General features: G+C 52.6%; 1 protein-coding gene across 2 annotated transcripts in view; it reads left to right on the top strand.

Annotated features, from left to right (window-relative positions):
* The first annotated feature begins 5,512 nt into the window (after positions 1–5,512).
* Positions 5,513–27,844, top strand: part of Impa2 (inositol monophosphatase 2) — a 44,107-nt gene continuing 21,775 nt past the window's right edge. Inside the window, exons 1-3 of one of the 2 annotated variants that reach the window (XM_040270605.2) lie at positions 5,513–5,662; positions 20,449–20,582; positions 27,022–27,126. In XM_040270605.2, the coding sequence (XP_040126539.1) occupies positions 5,528–5,662; positions 20,449–20,582; positions 27,022–27,126 (374 nt within the window). In that variant the 5' untranslated portion in view covers positions 5,513–5,527. Of the gene's footprint in view, positions 5,663–5,936; positions 6,243–20,448; positions 20,583–27,021; positions 27,127–27,844 lie in introns of those variants that run through there. The other variant, XM_005334863.5, reaches the window with a different exon arrangement.

Below are 27,844 nucleotides of genomic sequence, written 5' to 3'. Positions count from 1 at the left end.
AAGGGGAACAGTGGGAGGGAAGAGGGGAGGGAAAGAAGAAGTACTGGGGACTGATATGGAGCAAATTATATTCTATGCATGTGTGATTAGGATGAAACGAACCTGCTATGATGTACAACTATAACACACTGATAAAAACATTTAAAAGAAAGAAAAAAAAGAACACTGGGCCATGCCCAATGGCACATTCTTTTATAATCCCAGTGACATGGGAAGCTGAAGCAAGAGGATTACAAGTTTGAGGCCAGCCTGGGCAACTTAGTGAGACCTTGTCCCCAAATTAAAAATAATTAACTTGTTATTAAATAATTAAAATTAGGGTTGGGGATGTAGCTCGGTGGTAGAGCACTTGTCTAGCTCATGTGAGGCACTGGTTTTGATCCTCAGCACCACATAAAAATAAATAAAGGTATTGTGTCGTGTACAACCAAAAAAAAATGGTTTTAAATAATTAAATTAAATATTAAAATGTAGCTCAGCAGCACAGTGCCTCTGGATTCAATTGCCACTACTAAAATATAAAATTAAATAAAAAGTAAAAAGAAAACTGGGGGAGAGGCTGGGGACATAGCTCAGTGGTGTCACCTACCCAGCATGCATGAGGGACTGAGTTGGATTCCCGGCACTGAAAACAAACAAAGTTCTTTGAGGGGGAGGGGAGATGTGCTAGAATGTAGCCAGTGTCCCTTTCTCTCCTACAAGGGCACAGCTGCCTGGAGAGGGGGAGGAGAAGAGGCAGGGTTACCTCCCACAGGGCACAGAAGCCCTCTCTCCTGCAGAGGTGAGGAGCCAGGTGACAATGAAGGCTTGGGTGCCTTCCTGTGGGACCTGGGGAACCAGTGAGCTCCTGGGTTCTTCCACAGACACCAACACAGAAGAACTGCATGATAGCAAAGTGAGTGTTCAGGCTCTAGAGGCCTCCTGGAGCAAACAAGAGACCCACAGGAGCAGGCCCAGGATGGTCAGGCTACCCAGGAGAGGCCATGGGGGCTGGGCCAAAGCCAAGGCACAAGGGCAGATCGGGTCTCAGCTTGGCCAATGTAGGACTCAGCCAAGGCCAAGGAGTATGGGCCTCTCATGGCCAGGTCCATTTGTGCAGACCCACCCAGGGAAAAAGGAACAGTTCGAGGTGGAATTGATTGAATTTTAAACCTGAAATGTCTGAAAAATCACTAAAGTGTGAAATGAAGCATTTCCCAGGAAACTATTGCAATAGAATTCTTTAGCAAGCACCAGTGAGATAACTTCTTCCTCCCCAGAGAGATGAAGCCCAGGCAGATGGACCTGCAGGACAAAGTACCTGAGGCCCTAAGATAAAGAAGTCATGGTTCTGACCTGGTGTCTGGCCTAGCACTGACAACTAGGTAAAAGAACAGGCCCCTGATTTTCCAGTCTTCTCCTAAGAATGCAGCAAGGTACCATCCACTTTATCAATGTATTCCCTGAATGAACTGGTTTGTGATTAACTTTGTTCTCTGCCAAAAGGGTCCTTGCAGGTCCTTGTTCTTCAGAACACGCCTTCAAATAACTCAAATCTGTGTTCCCAGGCCTAAGCTACTTATATTTGGTTCAGAACAATCTATCTTGTTTTTCTGTAAAGCAGAATTGATATTTTGCATCGGCACAGGTGTGAAGAGTCTGAAAGTAAGTAGGTGCAGTTTTCTGCTATCAGGAGGGAGGTGAGGCAAGAAAGTTCAGTTATGGGGAAGTGAATAGAGTTGCATGTTGTACAACTGAATGTGCAGGTTGCAAAATATGACCTCGAGTCTAGCCTGTTAATTTCCACTCAGGCCATCAGGCATGGAATTGGAAGTGCTGGACAATGATTTCATAGGTCAGAGGGGACATCAATTATTGAAGTACAATTCCTTACTCTCCAGAATCTATGAATGTGGAACCCTGAAAAGTGATAAAAAGGCAAACCAGGAAGAAATGTGAGTCTGTGAATTCTCAGAAGTTAAAGGTTCACCTCAGCAGGAGAAGAAGGACTACCACATTAACCCCTTCCCCAATGGCAAGTAACCATTTAGCAGATTTCCCCAGAGTAGGAAAAAGCACCTCGAGGGTTATAGTGGGAATAAGTGAGCAGTGACGTAACCTGGCGGTTAACAGCTCTGTGGGCACACAGCTTTGCAAGGACTACTAGAGGCATGTGTTGCTGCCTGTCCATGTGCAGGTCAGGTGGCACCCAAACACAGAGCACTTGTTGGCCATCACCCACCTGACTCTGTACACTACCGTGTGGTTCTGACTGGCTCCCATCACTGCAGAAACGACCCCTCACTGCTGGGCCAGGGGTGGCAGCAGGGTTGGCTCTGGCCCTGTGAGCTCTGTACTCCCAACTCCCCTGCGCGGTCTGGGCTGAAAGGAGCTCCTTGTGGTCTGTAGTATCGGGGTGCATAAGGTAAATCCCCTGGGTTCCCATTGGAACATGTAGCTTGGGATTTTGTAACAAAGACCCACAGCCTGCAAGGTTTCCATCGGGTGTGGGCAGGTCTGGTTTTTCCTAGGGTCTATCTCCTTGGCTTGCAGATGATTGTCTTCAAATGATCTTTCCTGGTTCATGACCACTCCCAGTGTCTGTCTTTCTTTTCTTCTTCTTTTTGGATACTGCGGATTTAACTCAGGGCTGATTTATTGCTGAGCCACATCCCTAACCCTTTTTATTTTTTTGAGACAGGGTCTTACATTGCTTAAGGACTCACTAAATTGCTGATGCTGGCTTTGAACTTGTGATCCTCCAGCCTCAGCCTCCTGAGTCACTGGCTTAATAGGTATGTACCATCCTGTCAGGCTCCCGGTGACTTTCTGTGTGTGCAAATTCCCTCTTTTTATAAGGACATCAGTCATCTTAACAACCCCAATTTAACTTAACTACCTCTTTAAAGGTTCTACCTCCATCTTCTCCTTATACCCGATTCTCTAGCTTCCCCGAGTTGCTCTGAAACCTAATCTTATTCTGGTTTGTTTTATGGACTGCTACTGGACCCTGCACATGCACAAAAGGCATCGCATGACTCCAGCAGTGCTTGCAAAGCTCTGTGCCCATAGAGCTGTTAAAAAGTTCTCCACCAGGTTACTTCACTGTTCATTCTGGGGTCAGAATTTCAGAGTGTGGATTTTGTGGGAGGGGCACAGTTCAGCCCATAATATCAATCTTCTACAGTAAAGTTAACACTGGACAGAATTTTCCTGGGACTGCTTCTAGGGACTCAGATGAGATGAAATAAACCAAAAATTTATTCAGTGTCCAAGTCAGCTCTGGAGAATAAGATCAGATTTCAGAACAACTGGGGAAGCTGGAGAAACGGATAGAAGAAAACTCTGAGATTTTGCTTATTTAGCCTTTGTTGTGTTCCAGAGAAGACACCAGGGGAGGGGCTCCTAGGACAATAAGGACATGCAGTCCATCTTAATGCCCCCCACCCTCCCTCTGTCACCGGGCCCATACACTGTGCATGTGATCCCCTGAGGACCAGAGCACCCACCAGGCTGTGGGTGGGAAGTGTCAGCAGAGCTCAGGACCCTGAGGTTTGTCCTGCAAGATGCAACATGCAGACGACATCTAAGGCATCCTCATTAAGGATCCTCATTAAGGCAGGAGAGATTTGCATTATCTGTTAGAAAAAGATGATGCTGTATTCGATGACTAACAGATTTATTAAGTACCTATTATGTGACAAGCAACATGCTGATTTTGGAGGTCAGTCACATTGGTGCTTGAGTGACCAGCCTTTTTTGTTTTTTGGTACTGGGGATTGAACCCAGAGGCTCTACCACTGAGCTACATCCCTCCCCCCCCCTTTTTTTTAATAAAGATCTTTTTATGTCTTTGTTTATTTTTATTACTGTTGTATTTATTATAGTAATATTTTTTATTAGTTTTTTATGGTGTTGAAGATTGAACCCAGTGCCTCACATGTGTTAGGCAAGTGCTCTACCACTGAGTCACAGCCCCAGTCCCCCTTTTAACTTTCTATTTTGAGGTAGGGCCTTGCTAAGTTGCTCAAGCTGGCCTTGAACTTGGGATCCTTCTTCCTCAGGCTTCCCTGTTGCTGAGTGCCAAACACATGTATATTCCCTCATATAATAGCTACAGAGACCACTTTATAGTTGAGAAAAGGGGCTTCGAGGGCTGGGGATGTGGCTGGGCTGAGGATGTGGCTCTAGCGGTAGCACGCTCGCCTGGCGTGTGTGCGGCCTAGTTTGATCCTCAGTACCACATACAAACAAAGATGTTGTGTCCGCCGAAAACTAAAAATATAAAATAAAATAAATATTAAAATTCTCTCTCTCTCTCTTTAAAAAAGAAAAGAAAAGGGGCTTCTAGGGCATTTGTAACTTGCACACAGCAAGGAATAAAGTACCTCAATTCAGGCAAGTCTGGCTGCTCCAAGCTTCACATCTTTAAAAAGTCACACTATTGTGCCTTAAGATATTTGTCAGTTAGACAAGGAAGTTATCAAGTCTTTTAATGTAGATGTTTAGATATGCTGAGATCCATAATAAAAGTTTATCAAAAGATATAAAGAAGCTTCCTGGTTGGGTCACAGTTCAGAGAGGAAGGAGAGAGATTCAGAAAGGGGAGCTGAGAAGAGGCCAAAGAGAAATTTCAACACTTCCTGACTATGATCTCTAATGAAAACTTGTAGCCTGGCACCCTGGCACGTGGCTGTAATCCCAGTGACTCGGGAAGCTGAGGCAAGTTCAAAGCCAGCCTCAGCAATTTAGCAAGGCCCTAAGCAACTTATCCAGACCCTGTCTCAATAAAAAATTAAAAAGGATGGGAATGTAGCTCGGTGGTAAAGCATCCCTGGTTTCAATCCCCAGAACCAAAATAAATAAATAAAATAAAAAATAAAACACGAAAAGGACTGGGGATATAGCTCTGTGGTAGAGCATCCCTGGGTTCAGTCCCCAGCACAGCAACACACACACAAAACCTGCCATGAAGATCAACCACTGAGCTTATTTCGTTTTAAAACGAATCACTCAGCATAAGAAGGATGGAGTAGAGCACCCCTCTGCCTGTCCTAAACTGGCCAGGGCGATCCTTGGCCTCCTCTTCTGAACCATAAGATGAGCAGGCTTCCTGAGGTAAGCCCTAAATCTGTCCCTAAGTCTTCCTTCCTACTTCCTCCTGCTGTTTGGCATTTTTGTCCCAGAACGGTACACCTAAAGTTTCTCCACAAATGCCCACTCCCACCCATCCTTAGGTTAACTGAGTGAACAACCGTCCCTTCAGGGTTTCTACACAAACTCATGTCTCCCCAGGCTCTGGGAAGGGCCAAGCCAGAATGCTTCCACCGAGTCAGCAGCTTTTGTAAAAGGGCTGGGCTGAGCTGCTCCGCATTAAACTCTTGGACACCGCCGTTCCTCTCAGGAAATGCCTGGAATTCACTTTTTCATGGTGCCAGAGGTGGAAGCCTTGCGGTTTCAAGGGTCATTCCTCACTACGGACAGGCTGGCCACAGTCACAGTCCAGGCTCAAGTTCCAGTTTTGATTTTGAGCAGTTCCCGCACTCCGATGACTGTCACGTGGGTTGGGCTGCAGCCTGAATGGCAGCTCCTGTGCATCCAACCCGCCTGCCTGCTGCCCACATGGGACCCGAGCAGGCGGACGTCCAGCGACCTCTGCGGACAAATAGCGACCGGTTGGAAGGTGCGGGCCGGATCGCCGCTGCGCGCAGAGGCGCCCCGGGATGGACGGTGGTGGGCAGAGCCGTGGCCTGGTCCCTGGGCTCACCTGGCAGCAGCCCGCCAGGACCCAGCCCCAGGTCCCCAACCCTCTGCCCGGCCAGCGCCCGCCGGGGCGCTGGGCCCTGCGGGACGGCGCGGGGCGGGGCCTTAGTGGCGGGGGCGCCGGGCTGCGTGCGGGGGTGGGGAGGGCGGGGTCGACGCCCAGGGGCGTTCGGGGCACGCCCAGTGGGGCGGGCCGGGGGCGGGCCTCGAGGCGCGGCTACCCGGGCCACGGCCCCCCACGCTTCCCTTCCTTCGGGCGCGGCGGTGCGGCGTGCTGTGGACAGGGCGCGAGTTGGCGGGAACGAGAGGAGGGCGTGCGGAGCCTGGCGTCCGGGCGGCGGGAGCCGGGGTCCGTCTTGGAACCTGGAGGACGGCCGGAGGTGGCGGGACCCGGCGAGGCCGTGATGAAGCCGGGCGGCGAGGACGAGGCGGCGCTCGCTGGGGGCCCCTGGGAAGAGTGCTTCGAGGCGGCCGTGCAGCTGGCGCTGCAGGCGGGACAGGTGAGCGCGGTGGCCGCGGGCAGGCGGACCAGGAGGGCGCGCGGCAGCGTCACCCCCACTCGGAGCTCTGGGCGTCCCGCAGAAGTCCCGCGGGCGAGGGCCCGGCTCCCGGAGCGAGACGTGCGCTGGGGTCCTGTGCGCAGCTGTGCGCGCCGCGCCGGACGAAGTGCTGGGTCGTGATGGGGGGAGCGAGTTCTTTGTGTTTGCTCCGGGGACACCTCCTTCCCTGCCCCTTCTCCACCCAGCAGCCCGTGGCAGTGAGGACCTAGCGGGTGCGTGGGGCGGGGGCGTCCCCTCTCCTTTGCCAGTTGGATGGTAGCTGCAGCGTGCTTGACCTTGGCGTTCGGGAGAGTCACTTTGCCAAGGCTACAAGACCGCAGCTGCTGTTTTAAGGACCTTTGAATTGATCCAGTGGCCAGGTCGAGGTTACCCCAGCTTTAAGCCCCAGGCGCTGGCAGAGCTGGCGGGGCTGGTGCTGGGTTGTCTTTCTCCAGGCATCCGGGTCCAAACTTGCTCCCACAAACTGAAAGTGGTTTCACGCAATGATTGGCCCAGACTCAGCCTTCAGGAGGAACTTGTTAGGCTGCCGAAAGGATGAAAACGAAGCCATAGGACTGAAGAAACCCAGCCACGAGGATTTAAAACAGGAGCGGAGCTTCTCTCCTTTCTCCTGTGCATTTTCGTATTCGTTTCCTGCGTGGTTCCCGGTTCCTGCAGTGCAGCCGCACGTAGTAGGGAGCGCAGGCAGTGTGGCAGGGATAAGGGGGCCTCCCGCTGGGCCTAATTTGAGTAGGAAAAAGCCTTATCCCAAGTTCAGCTTGTTAAGGTCTGTGCTTGGGCTCGGAGGAGGGGTGTGGGCAGATTGGCCTTCCAAAGAAAAGGCATTTTTCTTTTCGTTCTAAAAGTCCGAAAATGCTCTAAAGATGCTGGAGTTAAAAAGCGTTTCACTTTGCTAACCATCCTACAGGAGAAGGGGGGACCCCAGTCCCAGCTGCACAGGCGGTAAAGCCAGAGCTTCAGGGCAAACATTCTTCTTGGAAAGCAGATCCACTTGTGTCTGCAAGCCAGAGCTGGCCCGCCCTCCTTCCCCCAGCCTCACTTTGCTTCCAGTTCCAGCATCCTCAGAATAGTTAGGAACTTTAGGATTTTATTATAAAACTTGGCTTCCTTGGGGCTTTGAGGGGATGACAGTTTAGGATTCAGTCACTGTAGTGTGAGCTGGTGAGTTGTTACAGGTTTCAAATTTAGATTTTGAAGAACAGAAGTCTTAATTAAAAAAAAAAAATTACAAATGTTTCTATAGAGCTTGCAGTATCACAGGCCAGTTCTTCACGGTCTTGTGAATTTTAACTTATTTAAAAGGTCATTTATGTTTTTACAGCATGCCAACACAACAAAGAAGCTTTAAAAAAACAAGGATGGGGGATAAAGATGCTGCCATTAGGAGTCTGGTCAGGAAACCCTGAACTCTGGGCCTCCTTGTGGGCATTATGCTGATGCTGCCCGCCTGGCTGGCAGCGGGTGAGAGAATAGTCTGACAGGGCCAGACATGGCCACACAAGGTCATCATAACCGGTGCAGAGAACGAGGGTCTTTAACTCACACTCCTGTAGTGATCTGGGTGCTGGCTGGAGACACAGCCTTCCAACAGACCGCCCAGGGAGGAAGGAGAGCAGGCCCCACTGCCCACCCTCTCACCTGTACCCAGCACCCTGCTGTCCTGTTAGGGGCTTCTTCTGAGGCCAAGAGTCTGATGCCAAAAGGTAGGGGAGCAGAGAGACAACCTCCCAAGAGGTGGGCTTTGTTGCTTCTGGTCAGTGGAGGCTGGTTCCAGCCAAGGCACCCTGGGAATCTGCCAGACCTCTCTCTACCCCATCCCCTGCCCCTGTTCTCTCAGCTTCCCTGCCCTCCTCCCTGGTTTTCCACCTCCCTTTCCTTCAGCAGCTCTGGGAGCCACCCTGCCCCTCCAGTCCCAGCCTTTATGCCTTTGCAGGAACCTCTTCCTGGCTGGTTGGCCACAGCCTCCACCCACCCCACTGCTGGTTCAAAAAGCAACAGTCACTAACTTGAGTCTTTATCACATGCAATGTACTTTATGTTTTTTTAATTCTCCTGGGGGTGGTGGTGTCAGGTTTCTTTAGGCTTGAAGCTTAGGCAACTTAGGGGGCCCTCTTTAAGAAAATACTAATTTACAAATTCCAATTTAGATACAAAAGTCATTTATTTAGAATATGAACAGTCACAAGTGGTGGCCCATGCTTAGCATCCCAAACACTCGGGAAGCTGAGGTAGGAAGATCACAAATTTGAGGCCAGTGGCAGCAACTTAGTGAGACCCTGTTTCAAATTAAAAAATAAAAAGGACCAGGAATGTGGCTCAGTGGTAAAGTGCCCCTGAGTTCAATCCCCAGTACCCCAAAACAATAACAACCAAACAAACAAAAAATCAGCAGTCACAACTATGCATTTTAAGATTAACAAATTCTGCCAATGTGTCAAAACATAAAAAAAGAACAATTTGTTTGCTGCTTCTCGTTATTCTATGTTTTTCATCTTCTTTTTGGCTTCATATTCTTTGCATCTTTGAATGACTATGATTTCTTTTCCATTTTCTTTTGTGGTGTTGAGGATGGAACCCAGTACTTAGAGCATGCTAGGCAAGCACTGTACTACTGAGTTACACCCCAGCCCTTGTATTTCCTTCCTTCCTTCTTTTCTACTGAGGATTGAGCCAAGGGACACTCTCCTCCTGAGCTATGTCCCTAGCCCTTTTTCCTTTGAGACTAAGTTTTCAAGGTTGGCCTCCAACTTGTGATCCTCCTGTCTCAGCTTCCAGGGTTGTTCGGATTCTAGATGTGTACCATGGCTCCTGGCTGTCCTTACTGTATTTTCTATGGAGGGAGTAGAAAGGTAAACTCAGCCTTTCCTGTAGCATGGCTGATGGAAATTTATTACCAATAGTCTGCAAAAGTCATTACTGGTAAACAAATATGTGTTTAAGGTTGTCATCAAATTGAGAACTTTCTGCCAATTTTCTTTTCTGTGTTAACATTTTATATGCTAGTGTAAGACATGGAAGACTCTTCCACAGACTTGCGCCTGGGTCTTGCAGTGGAAGCCTCATTTCCCCTGCAGTCTCCACACTCCATCGCCAGTGGCCACACATGGGCTCGCGTGCTCTTCTGGGGTCCTGCCTGGTGGTGCTGACAGCACCAGGCAGGACCCCAGAAGAGCCAGGTCAGTCCAGTGGAAGATAGGACAGGCGTTTTGGACACCACTCCTGTAGAGGATGGCTAACGGGAAGTACAGGTGTGGCTGTACACCCCACAGACAGACCCTACCAACCACAGCAAGCGTGCCTGGCCAAAGCTGCCCCTGCCAGGGTAGGTGGGAGGTCACTGTGGAAAGAGGCGAGGTTGGTGCAGCTGTCAGAGCAGCTGATCTGTGCCCATCCGTCCGAGGTGAGCATTCAGAGATGAGCATTGGCACTTGGAAAAGGCAGAGCACAGCAGGAGAACAATACCCATGGTGTGGGATTCCCGACTTCCCTGGTGGCCTCACCCCTTAGCAGGTTGCATTTCCCAAGGCCATTGTCCTGATACCTGGAGGGGCTTGGCCAAGCCCACTGACATTTTCTTTTTTTTCTTTCTTTTTTGGTGCTGGGGATTGAACCTGGGGTGCTTCACCACTGGGCCAGGACCCCAGCCTTTTTTGTGTTTAGAGACAGTGTCTTGCTGAGTTGCTTAGGGCCTTGCTGAGTTGCTGAGGTGGCTTTGAACTTGAGATTTTCCTGCCTTTGTCCTCCTCAGCTGCTGGTTTCTTTCCTCCTCTTTTGTGGGGCAGAGTGGAACTCCAGGTGAGTGCCCAGTGAGCTCCTGGCCCTGCTTTCTTGTGTCCCGCGGCTACCTCCACTGGGGTGGCCCTCGCTGTGAGTGTGATTCCTGGGGGAGCAGGGTATTGCAGTGTATAGCATTCCTTTCTTTCTTACGCAACTTTTGTATTCCTTAAAGTTAAAAGAAAGTGCGTGTGTTTTTTCATTTGCTTGGTTTTCTCTACGTAGAAATGTATGGTCAACTGTCCATCTTCCCGACAGAATTTTTATATGTGGTGGTGCTGGGGATGCAACCTGGGGCCTTGCATGAGCTAGCACGGGCCCCACCACTGAGCTATGCCCCCGCCCCCCAGCAGAGTTTTTTAAGTTAATATCCATGAACTATTCGAATTAATGAGTTTCAAGGTGACCTTTGCAAGGAGCATTGATCATGCCTTGGTCATGACCATCACCCTACCCTCTCACACCCTCCCTTTCCCCCACCCCTGCCTTGTCTCAGTAGTCCAACTTGCAGGTCACCTGTATTTTTTGGTTCTGCACAAAAGAGAAAACGTGAGACACTTGTCTTTCTGCACCGACTTGTTTCCAGTTCTGTCCAGTTTCCTGCAAATGATAGGCTTCCATTCTTCTTCGTGGCTGGACAAATACTTGATTGTGTCTATTTACCATGTTTTCTTTACCCATCCCTCTGGGGGCAGCACCTAGGCAATTCCACATCTTGGCTGTTGTGAATAGTGGATACAGGTTCCCGTAAATACGGGCACAGGTGTCTCTTGTATTTTGACTTCTTTTCCTGCCAATATAAACCCAGGAGTGGGATAACTGGATCATGTGATATTTTTAGTTTTTTTGTGGAACTTCCATACTGTACTAATTTTACACTCTATTAACACTATATAAGTGTTCCTAGTTGGCATTTTTTTTTAATGATAGCCATTGTACCTGAAGTGAGATAAAATAAAATTTTAATTTGCATTTCTCTGATGGCTACACATGTTGAGAATTTTTTTATATATTTATTGGCCACTTGCTATACTCCCAGCCCCTTTTATATTTTATTTTGTGACACCGCCTCACCAAGTTGCCCAGGTTGGCCTTGAACTTGCACTCCTCCTGCCTCGGCCTCCTGAGGCACCAGGATGACAGGTGTGTGTCATCACACCCAGCTGCTGTTCCTCTGGATGTTAATCATCTGTAGATGAATAGCTGCAAAGGTCTGTGGCTGTGCAGGAACCTTCCTTTGACACAACCCCACTGGTCAGTTCCTGTTTTGTTTCTTGAGCTGTTGGAGTCCTGTCCAGGAAGGAGCTCATTGCCTGTGCCGGTGTGAAGAGGTTCCTCTGTTTTTGTCTCATTTTCAACTCCGGGTCTCACCTTAAGGTCTTTGATGACTTGTGCTGTGGGAGAGAGGCCTCTGGTTTCAGTAGTGTGGACCTCGCTTTTCCCAGCACCGCTTGCCACTTAGGCTGGCCCCTGTGGAGGGTCAGTGGGCTGGAGACCTGTGGACTCCTTCCTGGGTCCCCGCTGGTTCCTTTGGTCTGTGCATCTGTTGTGTGTCAGTGCCCTGCTGTTTTGTCCTGTGGTGTTTGTTGCTGTTGTTTTGTGGAACTAGAGAAGGAACCCAGGGCCCCAGGCTTGTTAGGCAAGCACTCCACCACCAAGCTACATTCCCAGCCCTTTCTTTCTTTCTTCTTCTTTTTTTTTTTTTTTTGCTGCAGGGTCTTGCTAAATTGCTCAGGCTGGTTTCCAACTCTGCAATCCTCCTGCCTCAGCCTTTGAGTTGCTGGAATTTGAGGTGGGCCTGGCTGTATGTTTTGAAACCAGGTATTGTGATGCCTCCAGGCTACACCTTCTGCTCAGGGTGACTTTGCTATTCCAGGTCTTTGTGTTTCCATGTGAACTGATTTTTTTTTTTTTCCAGCTCTGTGAGGAATGCCTTAGTGCTCTAATGGGGACCATGAATGTGCAAACTGCCCTGGCCCTCGGGCTTGAGCCACCTGAGGGGTCTGACTCAGAGGGCCTGGAGGGGCTGGGCATCGGCATTCCTAGGGTTTGCAGCTGGCTCTGGGGCTAGTGTGGGCCAGACTCTGGGGAGCACTGCTGTGTGGGTGCGTGGCCCTTCGTGCTTGGCTCTCGAGGAATCTCTGGGTGATGTCCAGGTTGGAGCTGAGATGACTAACGTGAATGTCCTTGCCTGTGTCTTTTGATTATGTATGAATGCATTTCGTTGGGGATTGGAATTTCTGTTTCATGACCCGGAATGGAGATTTTGCCAAGTGGTTCTTGAGAGGAGTGTCCAGGTCACGCTCCTTGCCCGGTGGGTCGGGCGCCCAGGCTCTTTATCCTCCACACTGTGGCCCTTCTCCTCCTTAGCCATGCGATGGACGTGAGCTGGTGTTTTACTGCAGTTTATTCATCTAGTTATTTAGTGTTGTGGTGCTGGATGGAACCCAGGGCCTCCAGCGTGCTGGGAAGCCTGCACCAGCTGGGTATTGTGGTTTTAAATGCTTTTACATGTTTATCGACCTCTGTGATGTTGTTTGTTTTTAGAATGGGGTGCAAAAACAGTGATTAGAAATATAGTTATTCACCCAACAGTGTTTGTCCAGCAACTCTGGACTTAGCCTTTGCTCCAAGTGTGGTATGCAGTTTGGGGTTGAGTGCCATGTGGCCCAGAGAGACCTAGTTTTGGGGGCTGAGGTGACAGTTTGCTATTGGATTGGATGTAGGGGGAAGACAACAAGAAGCATCCAGGATGACTTCAAAGGTTCACATCAAACTGGGCACAATGGCACATACCTGTGATCCCAATGGCTTAGGAGGCTGACTCAGGAGACTGAGACAGGAGGATTGTAAATTCAAGGCCAGCCTCAGCAACTTAGTGAGACATTCAGCAACTGAATAAGACCCTGTCTCAAAATAAAAATGGCTGGGGATGGGGCTCAGTGGTAAAGCCCCTAGGTTCAAACCCAAGTACTCCCAAAACAAACTTTGGTCCCTTGAAAATCTCTGGTCGAACGGGTTGCCATGTCCCCAAGATGACCTTCACCTTCATGTGGGAGGTGAAGGTCAGGGTTTAGCTCTGGGAATGGGAGGTAGGAGCTGCTGGTGGTTTCCAAGTGGGGAGGCTGAGTGTGCCCAGAGCCAGAGAGAGGCTGAGAGATGTAGCATGGAAGTCACTGGTGGGTGGCATTTAGGGCTGAGTTTGTCCCTGTGGTGAAGAGAGCAGGCTTGTCCACCCATGAGCTCCACCATAGCATGGTCAGGGAGATTCCCGAAGACCAGGTGTGGGTCGTCTTGGGTGGTGCCCTTCTCTGAAGAGACCCCCACTGCCCGGCCAGCACTGACTCACCTGTTGCTGGAGGAAGTGGGGAGGCAGGTTGTGATCTTGGGCTCCCTTGTCCATCCCCAGTCCCTGTGTCACCTGTCCCCATGTCCCAGTTCCTGCTTGGCTCTACAGGGTGGGTCAGTGTCTGCATGAATGTTCTAAAACTTTCCCCACCATTGGAAACATGAGCAAAGAGAGCACCCTGGTGAAGCAGCTAGTCTTCCAGTGTCCAGCCCACGGTCCTAACCTGGCCCTAGAGGACACCTGTTGTTTTCCTTAGATAACGTTGTGAGAAAAGTGACATTTTTATGCCCATTTTGCTAACAAAAGCTTTCCGAGGAAAATGGCAAGGAGTGCCTTCCTTCCCAAGGTCATCGCACCTGCGGCCTTCTGCCCCTTGGGCATGCCAGTTGTCCTGGCCTCCGTGGGTCTGAGAGGGGCACTTGGTAACCCAGCTGAAGGTCTGCCTAGTGGAGACTGTGCCTCAGGGGTGGGGAGAGGCAGTAGTAGCCAGGGGAGGGTCGTGGTGAGCTCCAGGCCCCGCTCCCCAGTCCTAGGATAGAGGGCTGGGTGGTGGCCTAGAGGTCCTCGGACCGGAGGGGGAAGAGGATAGGAGTTGGCCCTGTCCTGTCTGAGGCCTCGTGTTGGGTCCGAACCTCAGGCTGGCCTGGTTTGCAGCTTCTTTCCTCCGGAAAGCGAGGGAAGGATTCAGCTGGTAAAGGCGTCGTGAGCTTGAGCTTGACCTTGAGACTAAGCCAGTCTCAGGATCCTCCTGTCACTGTCCCAGCTCCCTCCCAGCCTGCTGGGGCCACCACAGGTGGCCCAGAGGTGGAGGCCAGTCACAGCAGCAAAGAGGAACATGAGGGTAGGGGTCACGCCAGGGCCTGGGAGGTGGGGACAGCTTCCTGAGTTGTACCCTGTCAAAGGCCAGTCGGCTGGAGAGCTGGCAGTGGGCTCAGGAGAGCAGAGGGGAGGAGGGGTCCGGCAGGGGCATAGGAAGACAGGATGGGGACAAAATGCCCTTCCAGGAGTCGCACGCCTGTCTGAAGCCCAGGGTGGAACAAGGAGGCTCGGCCCTGGGCAGGAGAACCTGGGGTCACAGGGAAACCCGAGGTTGAGGGTTGAGACCGACCGAGGTCTGGAACTCAGAGATGGGTTGTGGGTCAGTGGCCTTGGGACGAGCTGTGATCTGAAGGGGCCTTGGAAGAAAGAGCTCCGAGTTTCTGTCTTGGCAGGAGGACTGTTTCACTCTTGCTGTGTGGCCCTAGGCAACCTGCTGATGAGTCTGCCTCAGTTTCTGCCCCCTCTCGTGGGGCTGGGGTGGATCCCAGGCCCTACACGTGTAAGCAAGTGCTCTGCTGTTGAGCTGTACCCCAGCCTGTTTCCTCATCTTGATCGTGAGACTTCTTCTCCGTGAAGTAGCGGGGATTAAATGAGTTGGTACGTGTGAACTCTCAGGATGGGGCCTGGGACACGGCACAGTCAGGATGAGCCTGGCCCTCTGGGGAGCACAGCTGCCCAGGGCAGGCCCAGGCCTGGTCCTAGGGCTTTTCTCCCTGTGGTGGTGTGATCAAGTGGATAAGGGACAGTGCGGTGGAGGTAGGAGGAAGCTGCAGAGGAGGACTGGCCAGAGGGCCTGCTATGTATGGCTGGACTGGGTGAGGAGTGACCCTGGCCTTGACCCAGGAGGTGGAGGTCCTTTAACACTGCAGAATTCCTGCTTAGTCTAGGGAAGTCTGGTCTCTTTGGGCCTTTAATTGATTGGGTTCGACCCACCCATGGGAACCTGCTTTATTCTGCCCATTAGAATGCTGATCTCATCTGAAAATACCTTTGCAGAAGCCCTGGGAATAGTAGTGTCTGACCAGGTATCTGGGCACCCTGTAGCCCAGTCAGGTTGGCACATCAAGTGAATCATCACACCACACTCACATGTTTTCAGGGCACATCACAAGGGCCACGCCTGAGGAAGCAGCGACTTTCCAGACTGACAAAGCGGAGGTACAGTGCCCCCCTGGAGATACGGTGTCTCCCACCTGGAGGTATCCTTTGGCTGAGCTGTTCCACATGCTGGAGAGGAAGGAACCTAGACCCCAGGGCAACGTTCTAGGCTGCACAAGCTGCTCTGTAGTGACAGTGTGAAGATTGCCCAGGACCAGGAGCACAGGACCATGATGGTGTGCGGGCAGGAGCAGGACCTCTGGCTGGACATGTTGGCCCTGGGTGTCTGGTGCTCCAGCCAAGGTGGGCCTCTCTTCTGGGCCTGGAATTCAGTCTTCAGCGATGGAAGGCCCGTGTTTTATGAGCTAAACGTTTACCGAGTGCTGTTTGGGAGGAGACTCGAACCAGGCCTGCCAAGTGCACACTGCATTAGCGAGTGGCTGAGGGCACCAGTGGACCCACAGCCCACACTGCCCATCGCCCCAGAACAAGAAGGTCTTAACCTCCACGGCTGAGAGAGGTGTAGTCACTCCCCAGGGGTCACCATTGTCCCGCCCCTTCCCCCCCTCCACCCCGCTGAAGGGCAGGGCCCTGGGTGTGTGAAGTGCAGCTCTCCACGGAAGCACCATTCTCTCCTTTCTCAGTGTAGGAAAGCTTAGGAAGCAAACCGGTCTTTCAGCATCCTGTTAGGTTTGGGGTTTTGTCTGAGGTGTCACGATTTGTCAGATCCGTGTTCTTTCAGAACTGGCCTGGTGTGGTCTACATGCCAGTCGAAGGCGGTTTGTGTGGCAGGACCAGGATTGAACCCAGGACCTCGCACACGCTGGGCAAGCGCTCTACCTCTGAGCCACGCCCCAGCCCTTTTTTATTTTTTATTTGGAGACAGGGTCTTGCTGAGCCACGGGGAGGTGATGGGGCAGAGGTGCTGCCTGCCGCGGCCTTCCTGAAGCGCACACACAGCGGGATGTTCTAACAGAGCAGAAATGAGCAACTAAGTTCTGAAAAGCCACGACAGAACGTTGCTCCTCAAGTCTCATGTCTCCTGCCTTCGCAGGCCTGTGGCTAGGCCCTGTCCCTCTGGTGGGCACTCCTGGGTTTCAGCAGCTGTCCCCAAGCCGCCCACTCACCCTGAGCACCTACCTCGTTGTCACGCAGGAGCCGAGTGTGGTTTGGAATCTTGGGGTTAGCGATGGCTCTGCAGATGCCCCTGTTGAAGGGTCTTCCTGGTTTGTCAGGGGGCATGGCAGGGGGTGCTGGCCTGGCCCTTGCAAGGCTCTGGTCCGTCCCCAGCATCGCCAGAAACAGTAAAGGAATATGGCGTCTCCGAAGTCTGCAGCGTTGAGGCCACTAGTGTGGCCATCAGAAAATCCCTGTCTGCTCATTCAGCGGACACTCACGGAGACCCTCCATATCTGTCCTGCACGACTGCACGCCCACCTGTGGGCCGTGCACCCAAATGAGTAGACCCCAGGGATTCCTAGGTGACCGTGCTCTGGCAGCCCCTGGGCTGGCTCGTGCAGTGCCGAGGTCTTCCTCTGGGCGAGCCAGGTTGGCAGGAGATGGCTTGTTGGGGGGGACGCTTCAACTAAGTTGGAAAGGAGGGCAGTAGGCCTGGAAAGGCTGGCGCTGACCATGGCCCTGAAAGGAGACTCTAGGGCAAAAGATGCCACAGGGCAGGAGCATGGATGCGAGGTGCGGCGGCAGGTCATGGGGCCGGGTTGGAGGCTGATCCTCCGCCTGCCAGGCTCATAGGCATCAGCAACAGACGTTCGTCCAGTGAGTAGGAGGCAGGGTGCAGGTGGCTGTGCTTCCTGGGCCCCTCTCCTGGTTCTGAGGTGGTGGCACCTTCCTGCAGTGGCCATGGCTGCCCTGTCAGCGCCACACATCACAGACTGGCGGGGGGGGGGGGGAAGCAGGGGACATAGGAACTGACTGCAATGTCCTCTGAGGGTGGGACTCAGCTTGCAGGTATGGCCACTGTCCATCTGCTCTTGGGCAGCATTGAGCCCCTAGCCACACCCAGCAGCACAGGGCAGTGTAGACCCCCAGGCAACTCCACACCTGGCTACAACACGGGGCTTCTGTTCCCAAAAGGGAAAAGGGGGGCCTGGGTAATCTGGGGTCAGTTCTCTCTGCCACAAGGCCAAGTCGAAAGCTGTCTGCCTGCGAGGGCTGACTTCCCCTGTCCAGCAGGGACGCGTCAGGGCAGCGTGGGTGCTGAGGTGTGGGAGCGCATCATGGTGGGAGCTGGCATGAGGGCCTGCAGCAGTTTCTGGCTGGCTCCAGAGGCAGGGCTCCCTGGCGAAGCCAGAAGATGTGGCTTTAGGCCTGTCGGGACTTTCTGTGTGTGTGTCGTGGTGCCGGGATGGAACCCAGGGGTGCTCTACCACTGAGCCACGTTTCCAGTCCTTTTTATTTTGTTTTGAGACAGGGTCTCACTAAGTTGCTTGAACTTTGGATCCTCCTTACTCAGCCTCCAGAATTGCTGGGATGTCGGCGTGTACCTCTGCACCTAGCTACTTCAGAGTCTCTCATCCAGACAACAAGAAAGTCAACCACAGGGAGCAGACAGATGAAGGTTGTCAGTGTCCACGTAGACATGGTGTGGTGCAGGGACATGCGTGGCCCAGTTCACTCCTACTGTCTGACGTCTTTCATTCCTTCACCCATTGACTTCTGTGCACCCCCTCCACACCAGGCGCAGCTCTGGCTGCAAGGGGAAGAGCCCACAGCAGAGACATTTCTGCTGGTGGAAGCTTCCAGTGCAGGGAGAGAAGCACAGTCAGCCCCCCCACTCATAGGATGACTGCAGCTGGGGCAGGTGGAGACAGAAGGCCAGCACAGACAGAATCCCTGGTGCCCTGTGGGAGTGGGATGAGATGAAGGGCCAGAAGGGAGCAGACCTGGCATGGGTGGGGGCCGTGGTGCCCAACGATGCCCGCAGTCCCTCCTCTGACGTCCTTACAGTGGCCCTGCTCTCTCTGCCTCTCATAGTGCTGCCCATCCCACACGGAGCTAGGTGGGCATTGTTCCTCAACTCTTGGTTGCAAAAAATAACAGTTGCGTATTATAGGATAGGTAGGATGTAGGCATCAGGAGGGAGGCTGGCACAGCTCTCTACGGCGGAGAGATCCATCTGTCTGAACCCTCAGGCCAGCTTCCGTAGGGCAGCTGCTGATGGCCATGGAATACGTGCCTGTGGCTTTGTGACCGCTTCCTGAAAGGACACACAGTCCAGGTGAATTGCCCGACGCCTGCCTGCCAAGTGACCATCCCAGCTCCTGGGTACCCTCCTCCCTGGGTGAGGGCTGCTCCATCCACTGCACCCAAGTGTGCTCCCAACACTGGTGTCCAGCAGAGTCTGTCAGAAATGTTGCTCTCCAGCCAGGGACCGTGGTGCTCACTCCAGATCCCCACAACTTGGGAGCCTGAGGCAGGAGGATCACAAGTTCAAGGCCAGCCTTAGCAACTTAGCAAGAAGAGCCTGTCTCAAAAATAGTAAAGCGCTGGACAGGTAGCTCAGTAGTAGAGCTCCCCCGGATTCAACCCTAGTACCTCAAAAAAAGAAATGTGGATCTTAGACCCCAGCCCATTTCAACAAGATCCCAGAAGCTCTGGTGCCAAATCCACTCAGACCACATCCTCTGGTTAGGGGCCTTTCTGACTACACACATGCACACACACACACACACACTCCTGCAGAAGCAGGCCCCTCCCACACTGAATCGCATCACCATACAGGATGCCAGCTGTGTGCCAACCCCTGTGGACCAGCCCAGAATTCCGGGTTCCTGGAGACCCGCAGAGGCTATGAGAGTGTGAACTTTATCATCAAAGGATTGTGGCGATGCTTTTGGAAAGAGACTGCCGTGTGCAAATTGGAGTGAGAAGGACCGGGTGCTGAGCAGGATGTTGCAATTGCCAGGTGTCAGAGGGTGGAGCTGCGGGGCGTAAGTGGTCCTTGGAATGTGGACTGTGAGCCTCTTGTATTTCCCATCACGTTCCAAATCCATTCTGTGCATCTGTTTAGCAACCAAGATTTGTACCTGTCAAGGCTCAGTATGGGACCAGCCAGCACTAGGAGGGCCTGCTGGGTGCTGTGGCCCTGGGGCCCTTCAAGGTCCCATTTGCCTGCCTGCTCCTCTCTAAGGCCTCTGCTCCAGTGCAGTCATTCATACATGGCCTGACCCCAGAAGGACTCAGGAGGTGTGTGCAGGTGGCACGGAGTGGGCCAGGTGCTTGAGGCTGGACACTTGGTGCTGCTTTTGAAAGAAATAAAGGATTTTTGAGTGGCAGCTGGTAAGCAGAGATCTCCTCATTAGGTGTCCTGCCTTGCTCATGATGAGGGCAACATGCAGTTGTGGACAGACAGAAGTGGAGAAGAAAGGTCTGGCCGGAAGCAAGGTTGTGATTTAGTCCCAGCTAGAGCTGACCTTCCTGCAGGGGCTGGGGATGGAGTCACTGCCTCTGGGGCTTCCTGTTCAGGTCTCCTGTGGGTCCCAGGAGCCTTTGGGAGATTCTGCTGCCCCCCAGTACTCACCCCTGTATTTAGACAGGATGTGTTGGTGGCTGGATCCTGCGCCTGAGCCTCCCATCCCTCTGCATGTCTCTGTGAAGTGGGGACCTGGACTAGTGCAGGATAGCTGAGAGGCGGCTCTGCCCCCATAGCTGCAGGCCCCTGCTCCTCAGTGTGCACACGGGTGGTGTGGACTCGGGAACATGTGGCATCCTGTTCGCTTCATCAAGTGAGCTGGACAGGGAAGGTTTCATTCAGGTCTCAGGGTAGAGTGCACAGGATTCTCAGGGCCACAGGTGTGCTCCACCCTCTTATTTTGGACAGGTCTGAGCTAACTTTCCTTTTTTGGAAACCATGTTTTTCCTTTCCTCCAAGGAAACCTTGTTTCACAGGTAGGAGAGACATGGAGAGGCAAGTCTGTCTTGTGAGAGGAGTCCTGGCTGGTGGCCCCAGGAGCCTGGGGATGCTGACCCCCGAGGGGTCTGGGATAAGCCACCTGGCAGCACAGAGCTGGCCAGAGAGGCAGTGGTGGGGGAAGGGACGTGAGCTCTGGGTATGAGGTGCCACCTGCTGTTACATTCTCATTTCAGATCATCAGGAAAGCCTTGACGGAGGAGAAACGAGTCTCAACAAAAACATCAGCCGTGGATCTTGTGACAGAGACGGATCACCTCGTGGAAAATTTGATTATTTCTGAGTTGCGAAAGCGGTTTCCTTCCCACAGGTGAGCGTTTTCCTCGGGGGACACACTCGGCATACACAGCCAGGCCCATCCGGAGGTGCTGCTGACTGTCACTGCCCAGTGGACATGAAACCCCTGGCCGCAGTCTGTCCTGGGCCTTGCGGAGCAGGGGAGTGAGCCCACCTGTTTTCCTGCTCATCGCGCGGTAACCTCGTGTCCACAGATCAAAGACAGAAGGTGCTACTCTTAAGCGCACATGCTTCTGCTCGGGAGGTGCCTGGCGCCTCCACTAAGCTACCCCTGTTTCCAGAGGCATGGCCAAGCCTGACCCAGAGAGTCCGGGAGCAGGGACATCCCTGGCAGCTGTGCCTACCCTGCCTCCAAAGGAGGACGGGACACGGCAGACGTCAGCCACACAGGACCCGGTTCCATTGCCAGTGTATAGTGACACGGGTTCCCCTCACCCAGACCAAAACACATGGGGACACGGGCGCTGTGTCCCCCAGGTCTTTGTAAGGACACAGTTCTCATGATGGCTAAAGAATTTAGCCCATAGTTTGCTTGTATTCTTTGAGAGGAAGGTGCCGCAGCCACCAGCCAGCTACGTCTAGGACTGTATCATTGTCACCCTGGAGGTTGCTGCGGCCTCAGTCGTGTGTCAGACGAGACGGCAAGGGCCGGCTCCTCCGTCCGGGAAGAGGTGTCGCCAGCAGGGCTGGCATGGGCAGGGCCTCGTGAGGTCGTCCCCGGGGTGCCAGGCGGTGTAGCAGGTGCTGCGGGTTTGCTCTGCGGTCCTGGAAACGTGGGAGCCCGCCGGGGGAGTCCGCCATCAGTCTGCGCGAGCATGCGTTGCTGTACACGCAGGTGGACATGCGTCTTCATCCGCGGGGCCCCCGGACGCCGAAGCCCCTCTGAGTGGAGGATGGTAGAGAGGGCGTGTGGGGTCCCCGGAAGTGTCTCCTTCAGACTCGCCCAGCCTCGGTCGGGGTGAGTCGGATGCCTTCGCTTGTCCAGGAACTGTGGGTCCCAAAGTGCACTCCGTGGTCAGCACTGCGCCGCACCCCCAAGGTCCCTTGCCACACCCTTCTTCCTGGGCTCTGAGGGCCAGTGCTGATGCTCAGTTTATTTCAAAAATTCAAATTAAGTAAAATGGTTTTTAGCATATCTAAGAGGTTTTTTGTTTATTTTGTTTTGTTTTTGTACCAGGGATTGAACCCATGGGTACTCAGCCTCTTTGCCACATCCCCATTCCTTTTTATTTTTTGAGACAGGTCTCACGGAGTTGCTTAGGGCCTTGCTAAATTACAGACTGGCGCTGGCTTTGAACTTTCGATCCTCCTACCTCAGAGTCCCTAGTCACTGGGATTACAGGCGTGTGCCACAGCACCACAAGATTTTTATTATTTATTTATTTATTTATTTTTTAGTTCTCAGGGGACACAACATCTTTGTTTGTATGTGGTGCTGAGGATCGAACCCGGGCTGCACACATGCCAGGCCAGCGCACTACTATGCTTGAGCCACATCCCCAGCCCTTTTTTTTTTTTTAAACTGGGGTTAAGACATGGCGCTCTACTACTGAGCTATGTCCTCAGCTCTTTTGTTTTTATTTTGAGACACGGTGTCACAGAGTTGTTGAGCCTGGCTTTGAACTTGCTATCCTTCTGCCTCAGCCTCCCAAGTTGCTGGGATTACAGGCATGTTCCACTGAACCATGTAACTACGATTTTCTTTTAAATACCAGAGTAGCTGGGCATGGTGACACATGCCTGTAATCCCTGTGACTCAGGAGGCTGAGGTAGGAGGATCTGGAGTTTGAGGCAGTCTGAGCAACTTAATGAGACCCTGTCTCAAAATGAAAAATAAAAAGAGCTGAGGGTGTAACTCAGTGGTACAGCACTGCCAGGTTCAATCCCACACAGTACAAACAAAAACAACAATAAAAATAACAAAATGCGAATTGAATTGTTTTAGACCATAGGCCAGTTGATATATTTGCAATGAGGGAAAAATGCATATTATAAGTAAGGTGTTGTTATTTTTCTGCCTTCAAGAACTTAAATAACATCCCTGAAGCAATATGGTAGTGTAAGGTTGCCTGTCATCCTTTCTTAGGAAGGACTGGCAGTCTGAGCTTTGATCCTTCCTCATTTCTAGTCTTTTGTGAAACATTATTGAAGATTTATTGCAACTTTCTTGTTTTTAATAAAATAAAAGAGAACCTGGAGGTTCCTGGAAGTTTTATCATTTTATTTGACTCATCTGTGAAATTTCGAAATCTTGGGTCCCTGACCTGGAAGACGAGTGCACACACACTCAAAGAACAAGAAGGTTCCAACTTGCCTGTGCCCTCAGCCCCAGCAGCTCCGACCAGTCACTGCGCTTCTCAGGGCCCTGAATTCCTCACCTGTGAAGGAGGAACTGACCCAGGTTGTCCCTGAGATGCGGTGGCACCCTTTGACACGCCGTAGTGATGGCAGAGGCAAGCCTGCAGAGCACAGTGCTAGGAAGCAGCTGGGTCTCTGGAGACACTGGTGACATTGACCTCACTAGCAAATCTCAGGCTCGCCCTGGCTTCGTCAGGATCCCTGAGCCTGCTTTTGGTCTGTGATTTGGAGTGAGAGCCAAGCATGGCTGCTTTGCAGACATACTTTTTGTTGGTTGGGCTTTTTGTTCTTTTTCAGGACTGGGATTGAACCCAGGGCCTGGTGCTTGCTATGCAAGTGTAGCTCCTTTGAGATATCTGGTAGCCACGTGGACCTGTTACTGGTAATAACACTGCTGTAACCGTGACGTCGTCCCCTCCTGAGAGCTGGTCCAAAGTCACCAGGTGGGTGGCTCAAGTGGAGGAAGAAAATGGAGGCTCAGACTGCCCTGGCTGGCCAGCACCTTCTTTGCCTCTTGCAGGGGCGTGCACCCTGAGCTCTGCAGAGTCCCAGCACAGTGCCATGTCCACTGAAGGCACGTATCAGGCAGAACGACTGATAGTCCTCCACATGGAGAAGACGGATCCCCACCACCAGCAGCTGGACGTCACTTCCTGTCGTTCCCATATGCTCTACCCTGGGCTCTCATGTTATCCCTGGGTCAGAGCAGAACCAGGCTGCAGCTTGAGAAGATGTGGTTGAGGAGCATCGGTTAGCTCTGCAGTGGATGGAGACCATGCTGACCCTCCTGTCACAGAGGGACACTCTTGAGAAGCCAGGGAACAAGACACTCTTAGAAGTACTCGGCTATCAAAATCACCAGGAAGGTTTTGTTATGACTATTGGAAAAAGCAGGCCAGTATTTAAACTGGGCTACAGCAATTGTGGCTGTAATTGTAACCAGCCTTCCAACGCCGCTTGGTGCTCCTCTCCTGTCTGTTAGACGGGCTTTCCAGAGGGTCTCTGAGCTCCCTAAGTGAAGTCACGTGCATTGGTTCTGTTACATGGAGGTCCTGGCGGCTTATAAGAAGGTGTCTCATGTCACATATCTGTCGAGAGCAGACTCTCCCAAGTCCTGCAGAGAGTGGTAGAACGTTTTTTCCCATTCCATAGACATTTGCTTTTATGAAGAAAGTCAGGGTTAAGTAAACAAAATTCCACTTCTTCCCCCACCTGCTGTGGCTGCCATGGAAGTATTCTAGTGCCTTCAAAGACGGGATGCAGCCATTGTTGCTATCAGCACTAGGAGCCGAAGCCAGGCTGCTGCACCCCTCCTGGGAGGCCAGTAGGGAGGCGAGGGGGCTTACGAGTAGAGTGGACAACAGGTGGGCAGAGGGGGACTTGAGGGCTGAATGATCGACTCCTGGAAAAGCCCAGGGCTCAGGTGGGTACCTCTAGTGCTCCATCAAGTGCAGAGTGGAGCATGGTTAGCAGGCGTGCAGTGGGCCCCAGCTGGGGTTCTATACATGGGCTTGCAAGAGGACAGACAGGCCTCCTGGTGTCCTGAGATGTGCAGGGTGGCCAGGGCTGCCCAGGCAGTCCGATGCAGGGCAGACACTGTTGTACGTAGACACGCACGCCCTCCTTCAGGGGCCAGCAGTTTCCTCTCTAGTCTCCTACTTGAGATCAACTCGGAAAGAAAAAGTAGCCGGCACCCTCCCACTTCCTGGGAACTTGTGTATGTGAGTCTTTCCTGCTCCCTCTTCTCTTGAGCCATGTCTCTGTTGCTTTTGTCACCCTCCGTCACCCTTGTGCCCAGTTTAAGCTTTAGCATTCACTCCTTGTGTGTGTTTTTAGGGTGTGGACCGTTTTCTTTATAACCATAATTATAAGCCACTCCAGGAAAGGAAAAGCCCGCAGCAGCAGCAGCAGCAGGAGTCTTTGGCTGAGGGAGGTGGCAGAGTGGATGCCACCTACACAGTCCCTGCCTGAGATCCTTCTCGGCTCTGCTCCTGCCTGTTCCCTTCGCTCAGGCATGCAGGCTCCTGCACCAGCCCCACCCTGCCTTCGTTCCATCTAGACCTGTCTGGGGATACCAGTCCCTGGCCATGGGCTCTGGTGGGTGCACCCACACCTGGGCCAGAGGCAGTGGCAGGATGGGAGGGCTCACCTCCCAGGTAGAGGGGCATGTGATGCCCACGGGAAGCATGGAGCCCGAGTCCCAGGGGAAGACCATGCCAGCTGCATTACCTAGCTTGGTGTTCATGTCCCCATGCCTTGCCTGCTCACTGCGGATTTCCCCAGAGGCCCAGAGGGATGGTGGACACAGCCATCTGAGGTGACGTGTGTGTCCACGGGTTACTGTCAGATGCTCTATACAAAGGGGGCCAGGGTGTAGGGTGTACAGAGCATGAACTTGGTGCCTGTGAAAGGGTGACGCTAGCCCTGGAGCTGCAGGGGCCTGGAACATTGCAGTGCGTGTGGACAGAAGTGATGTGAGAATACAGGCAGGTTGCCCTTGTCTCAGGCGCTGCTGCTGAGCACAGCCCTGGCAGACGTGGGTCTGTTGGCATCACTTACTGTGACAGTTGCTGGAATATTTTTTTTTTTTTTTTTTAGTGGTGCTTCATACCTGGTAAGTAAGTGCTCTACCAGGAGCCACATCCCAGCCCTTTAATTTTAATTTAAATTCAAACAGCCCCCTTTGGTGAATGACTGGGGACTGGGTGGAGCAGCCACTACAATGGCATCCTGTGCATCTTGTCTGCAAGCTCACTGTGGCCAGACCTTAGGGCACAGGTTCCTTGGGGAAAGTGACTTCCTCCAGGGCCCAGCAGCCTGCTGGGTAGAGCGCCAGATGCCAGCAGTCCATGAGAAGCTTCTTACTCCTTTTCTCTCTTTGTAAAAATGTTTTGTGGGCAGCGCTCTTTCTCTGATGGTGAGGTGGACAAGGCCTGAGAACCTACTAGAAAACAGCAGGGCTCTGCATTTCCATACAGACCCAGTGTGTGCTGGTGGCTGCCTTGACCGCAGCCTGGCACCAGGGCCCCGCCCTCAGCGCACTTGGACAGTCTGGACATGCCCCTGCATGCCCAGTGCCAGGCTGCCTCGTGTGCAGCGGGAGGAAGTGCCAGAGGCTGTGCCGTGAGGCAGACCCCTGCTGGAGGAAGGTCACCGCGGGGAGGGTGGACAGAGGGGAGCAGGAAGGGTGAGGACTTCTTGGTGTCTGGACCGAGCAGCTGGGTGCCATTTGGAGAAAGCTGAGTTTCTTTAGGTGCCCATTGACCCTGAGGTCTCGATTTTCCTGTTGGGTTCCTTCCCTTGTGAGGACAGCTTAGGGGCCTCATTGACAGAAGGTCTCAGTACCCTGGCCCACTGCAGAGTGCAGGAGCAGGAGGCTGGAGCAGGCGGCCATGTCCCTGTAGAAGGAGTATTGGAGGGCACTTGGAGTAGGGGGACCTTGCTGGGCACCTCACGACAGCAGGCAACGGGTGTCCTGGTAACCGCACCCTTGCCAGCCTCACTTGCTTTCTGGAGGCCAGGGAAGGGAGAGTGGGGAAGGAGTCTGGGTGCACCAGGAGGTGCAGGCCTGTGGAGCTGGATGGCAAGGACGGTTGTCACCTGTGCCCCAAGGCACAGCAATGCCAGAAGGAAAGCGGCAGCTGGAGGCCTGGGCCCGGCCCTGCAGGCCAGCGCCTCTCAGTCTCCCATCTCCCTCACAGGCCTGCTCTTTCTAGACTCAAGGGAACACAGTTGCGCGTCTGCTGTGGGAGGCCTGACGCCAGGTCCTCACTGTCAGCAGGTCTGCTGGGCTCTTGACGGCTCCCCTGCTGAGGTCAGTCTGGTGGTGTCTGGTGTGTGATTTGCAGCGCTGGGCCCTGAACACAAGCTCTGCGACTGAGCCTCACCCCCTGACCCTCACCCCAGCCCTGTTGCTCTCAGTCCCACTGAGTCAGCAACTGACCGGTCTTTTAAAGGCTCTGCCTCCATTTGACCCTGAAAAACCCTCATGAAATCGAAGGAGCCCTCTTTCTTCTAGCAGAACTGGAAGCAGTCTGACGCCTGTCCCCTGGCCTTTTTGGCACATTTTCTCAGGCTGTGCTCCCCAACCGCAGGTTCATTGCAGAAGAAGCCACAGCCTCTGGGGCCAAGTGTGTGCTCACCCCGAGCCCGACGTGGATCATCGACCCCATCGACGGCACCTGCAACTTCGTGCACAGGTGAGTGCGGCTGGGAGCACCCCCTCAGGGCTCTGCTTCCTCGGAGGGCCTGTCTTCAGTAGCAGGCTTTTGAAGTCAGGGTATGTGGACAGACCTACGAGGGTTTATAGTCTCATAAAGGTTATTATCAAACCCTGAGAAACTTAAAAAGCTTTTTCCATTTGTGAGACACTTACAGAATATAGGTAAGGAATACTTGTTTTTAAAATGTTGTGTTTGAGGGGCTGGGGATGTGGCTCAAGCGGTAGCGCGCTCGCCTAGCATGCGTGCGGCCCCGGTTCGATCCTCAGCAGCACCACATACCAACAAAGATGTTGTGTCCGCCAAGAACTAAGAAAAAAATAAATAAATGTTAAAAATTCTCTCTCTCTGTCCCCCTCTGTCTCTCACTCTCTCTTTAAAAAAAAAAAAAAAAAATGTTGTGTTTGAATCAAAAGGAGCTCAGTAGAGGAAAGGGAGGTGGGAGGGGAAGTGCTGGGAATGGTACTGGCTGGCTAGATTATATTATTATATTGTGTGTATGTACAAATATGTACTACAAATCCTATCTTATGCACAACAATAGTGCACCAATAAAAAATGTGGAAAAAAAGTGTTTGCCAGGTATAGTCGTATACACTTGTAATACCAGTGCCTCAGGAGGCCAAGGCAGAGGATCTCAAATTCAAGGCCAGCCTCAGGAACTTGGCAAGACCCTGTCTCATAATAAAAATGGGAA

Source organism: Ictidomys tridecemlineatus, chromosome 13 (genome assembly GCF_052094955.1).
Source record: "Ictidomys tridecemlineatus isolate mIctTri1 chromosome 13, mIctTri1.hap1, whole genome shotgun sequence".
Lineage (NCBI taxonomy): Eukaryota > Metazoa > Chordata > Mammalia > Rodentia > Sciuridae > Ictidomys > Ictidomys tridecemlineatus.
The sequence above is the reverse complement of the archived record's forward strand: the minus strand, read 5'-3'. Positions and strand labels throughout refer to the sequence as shown.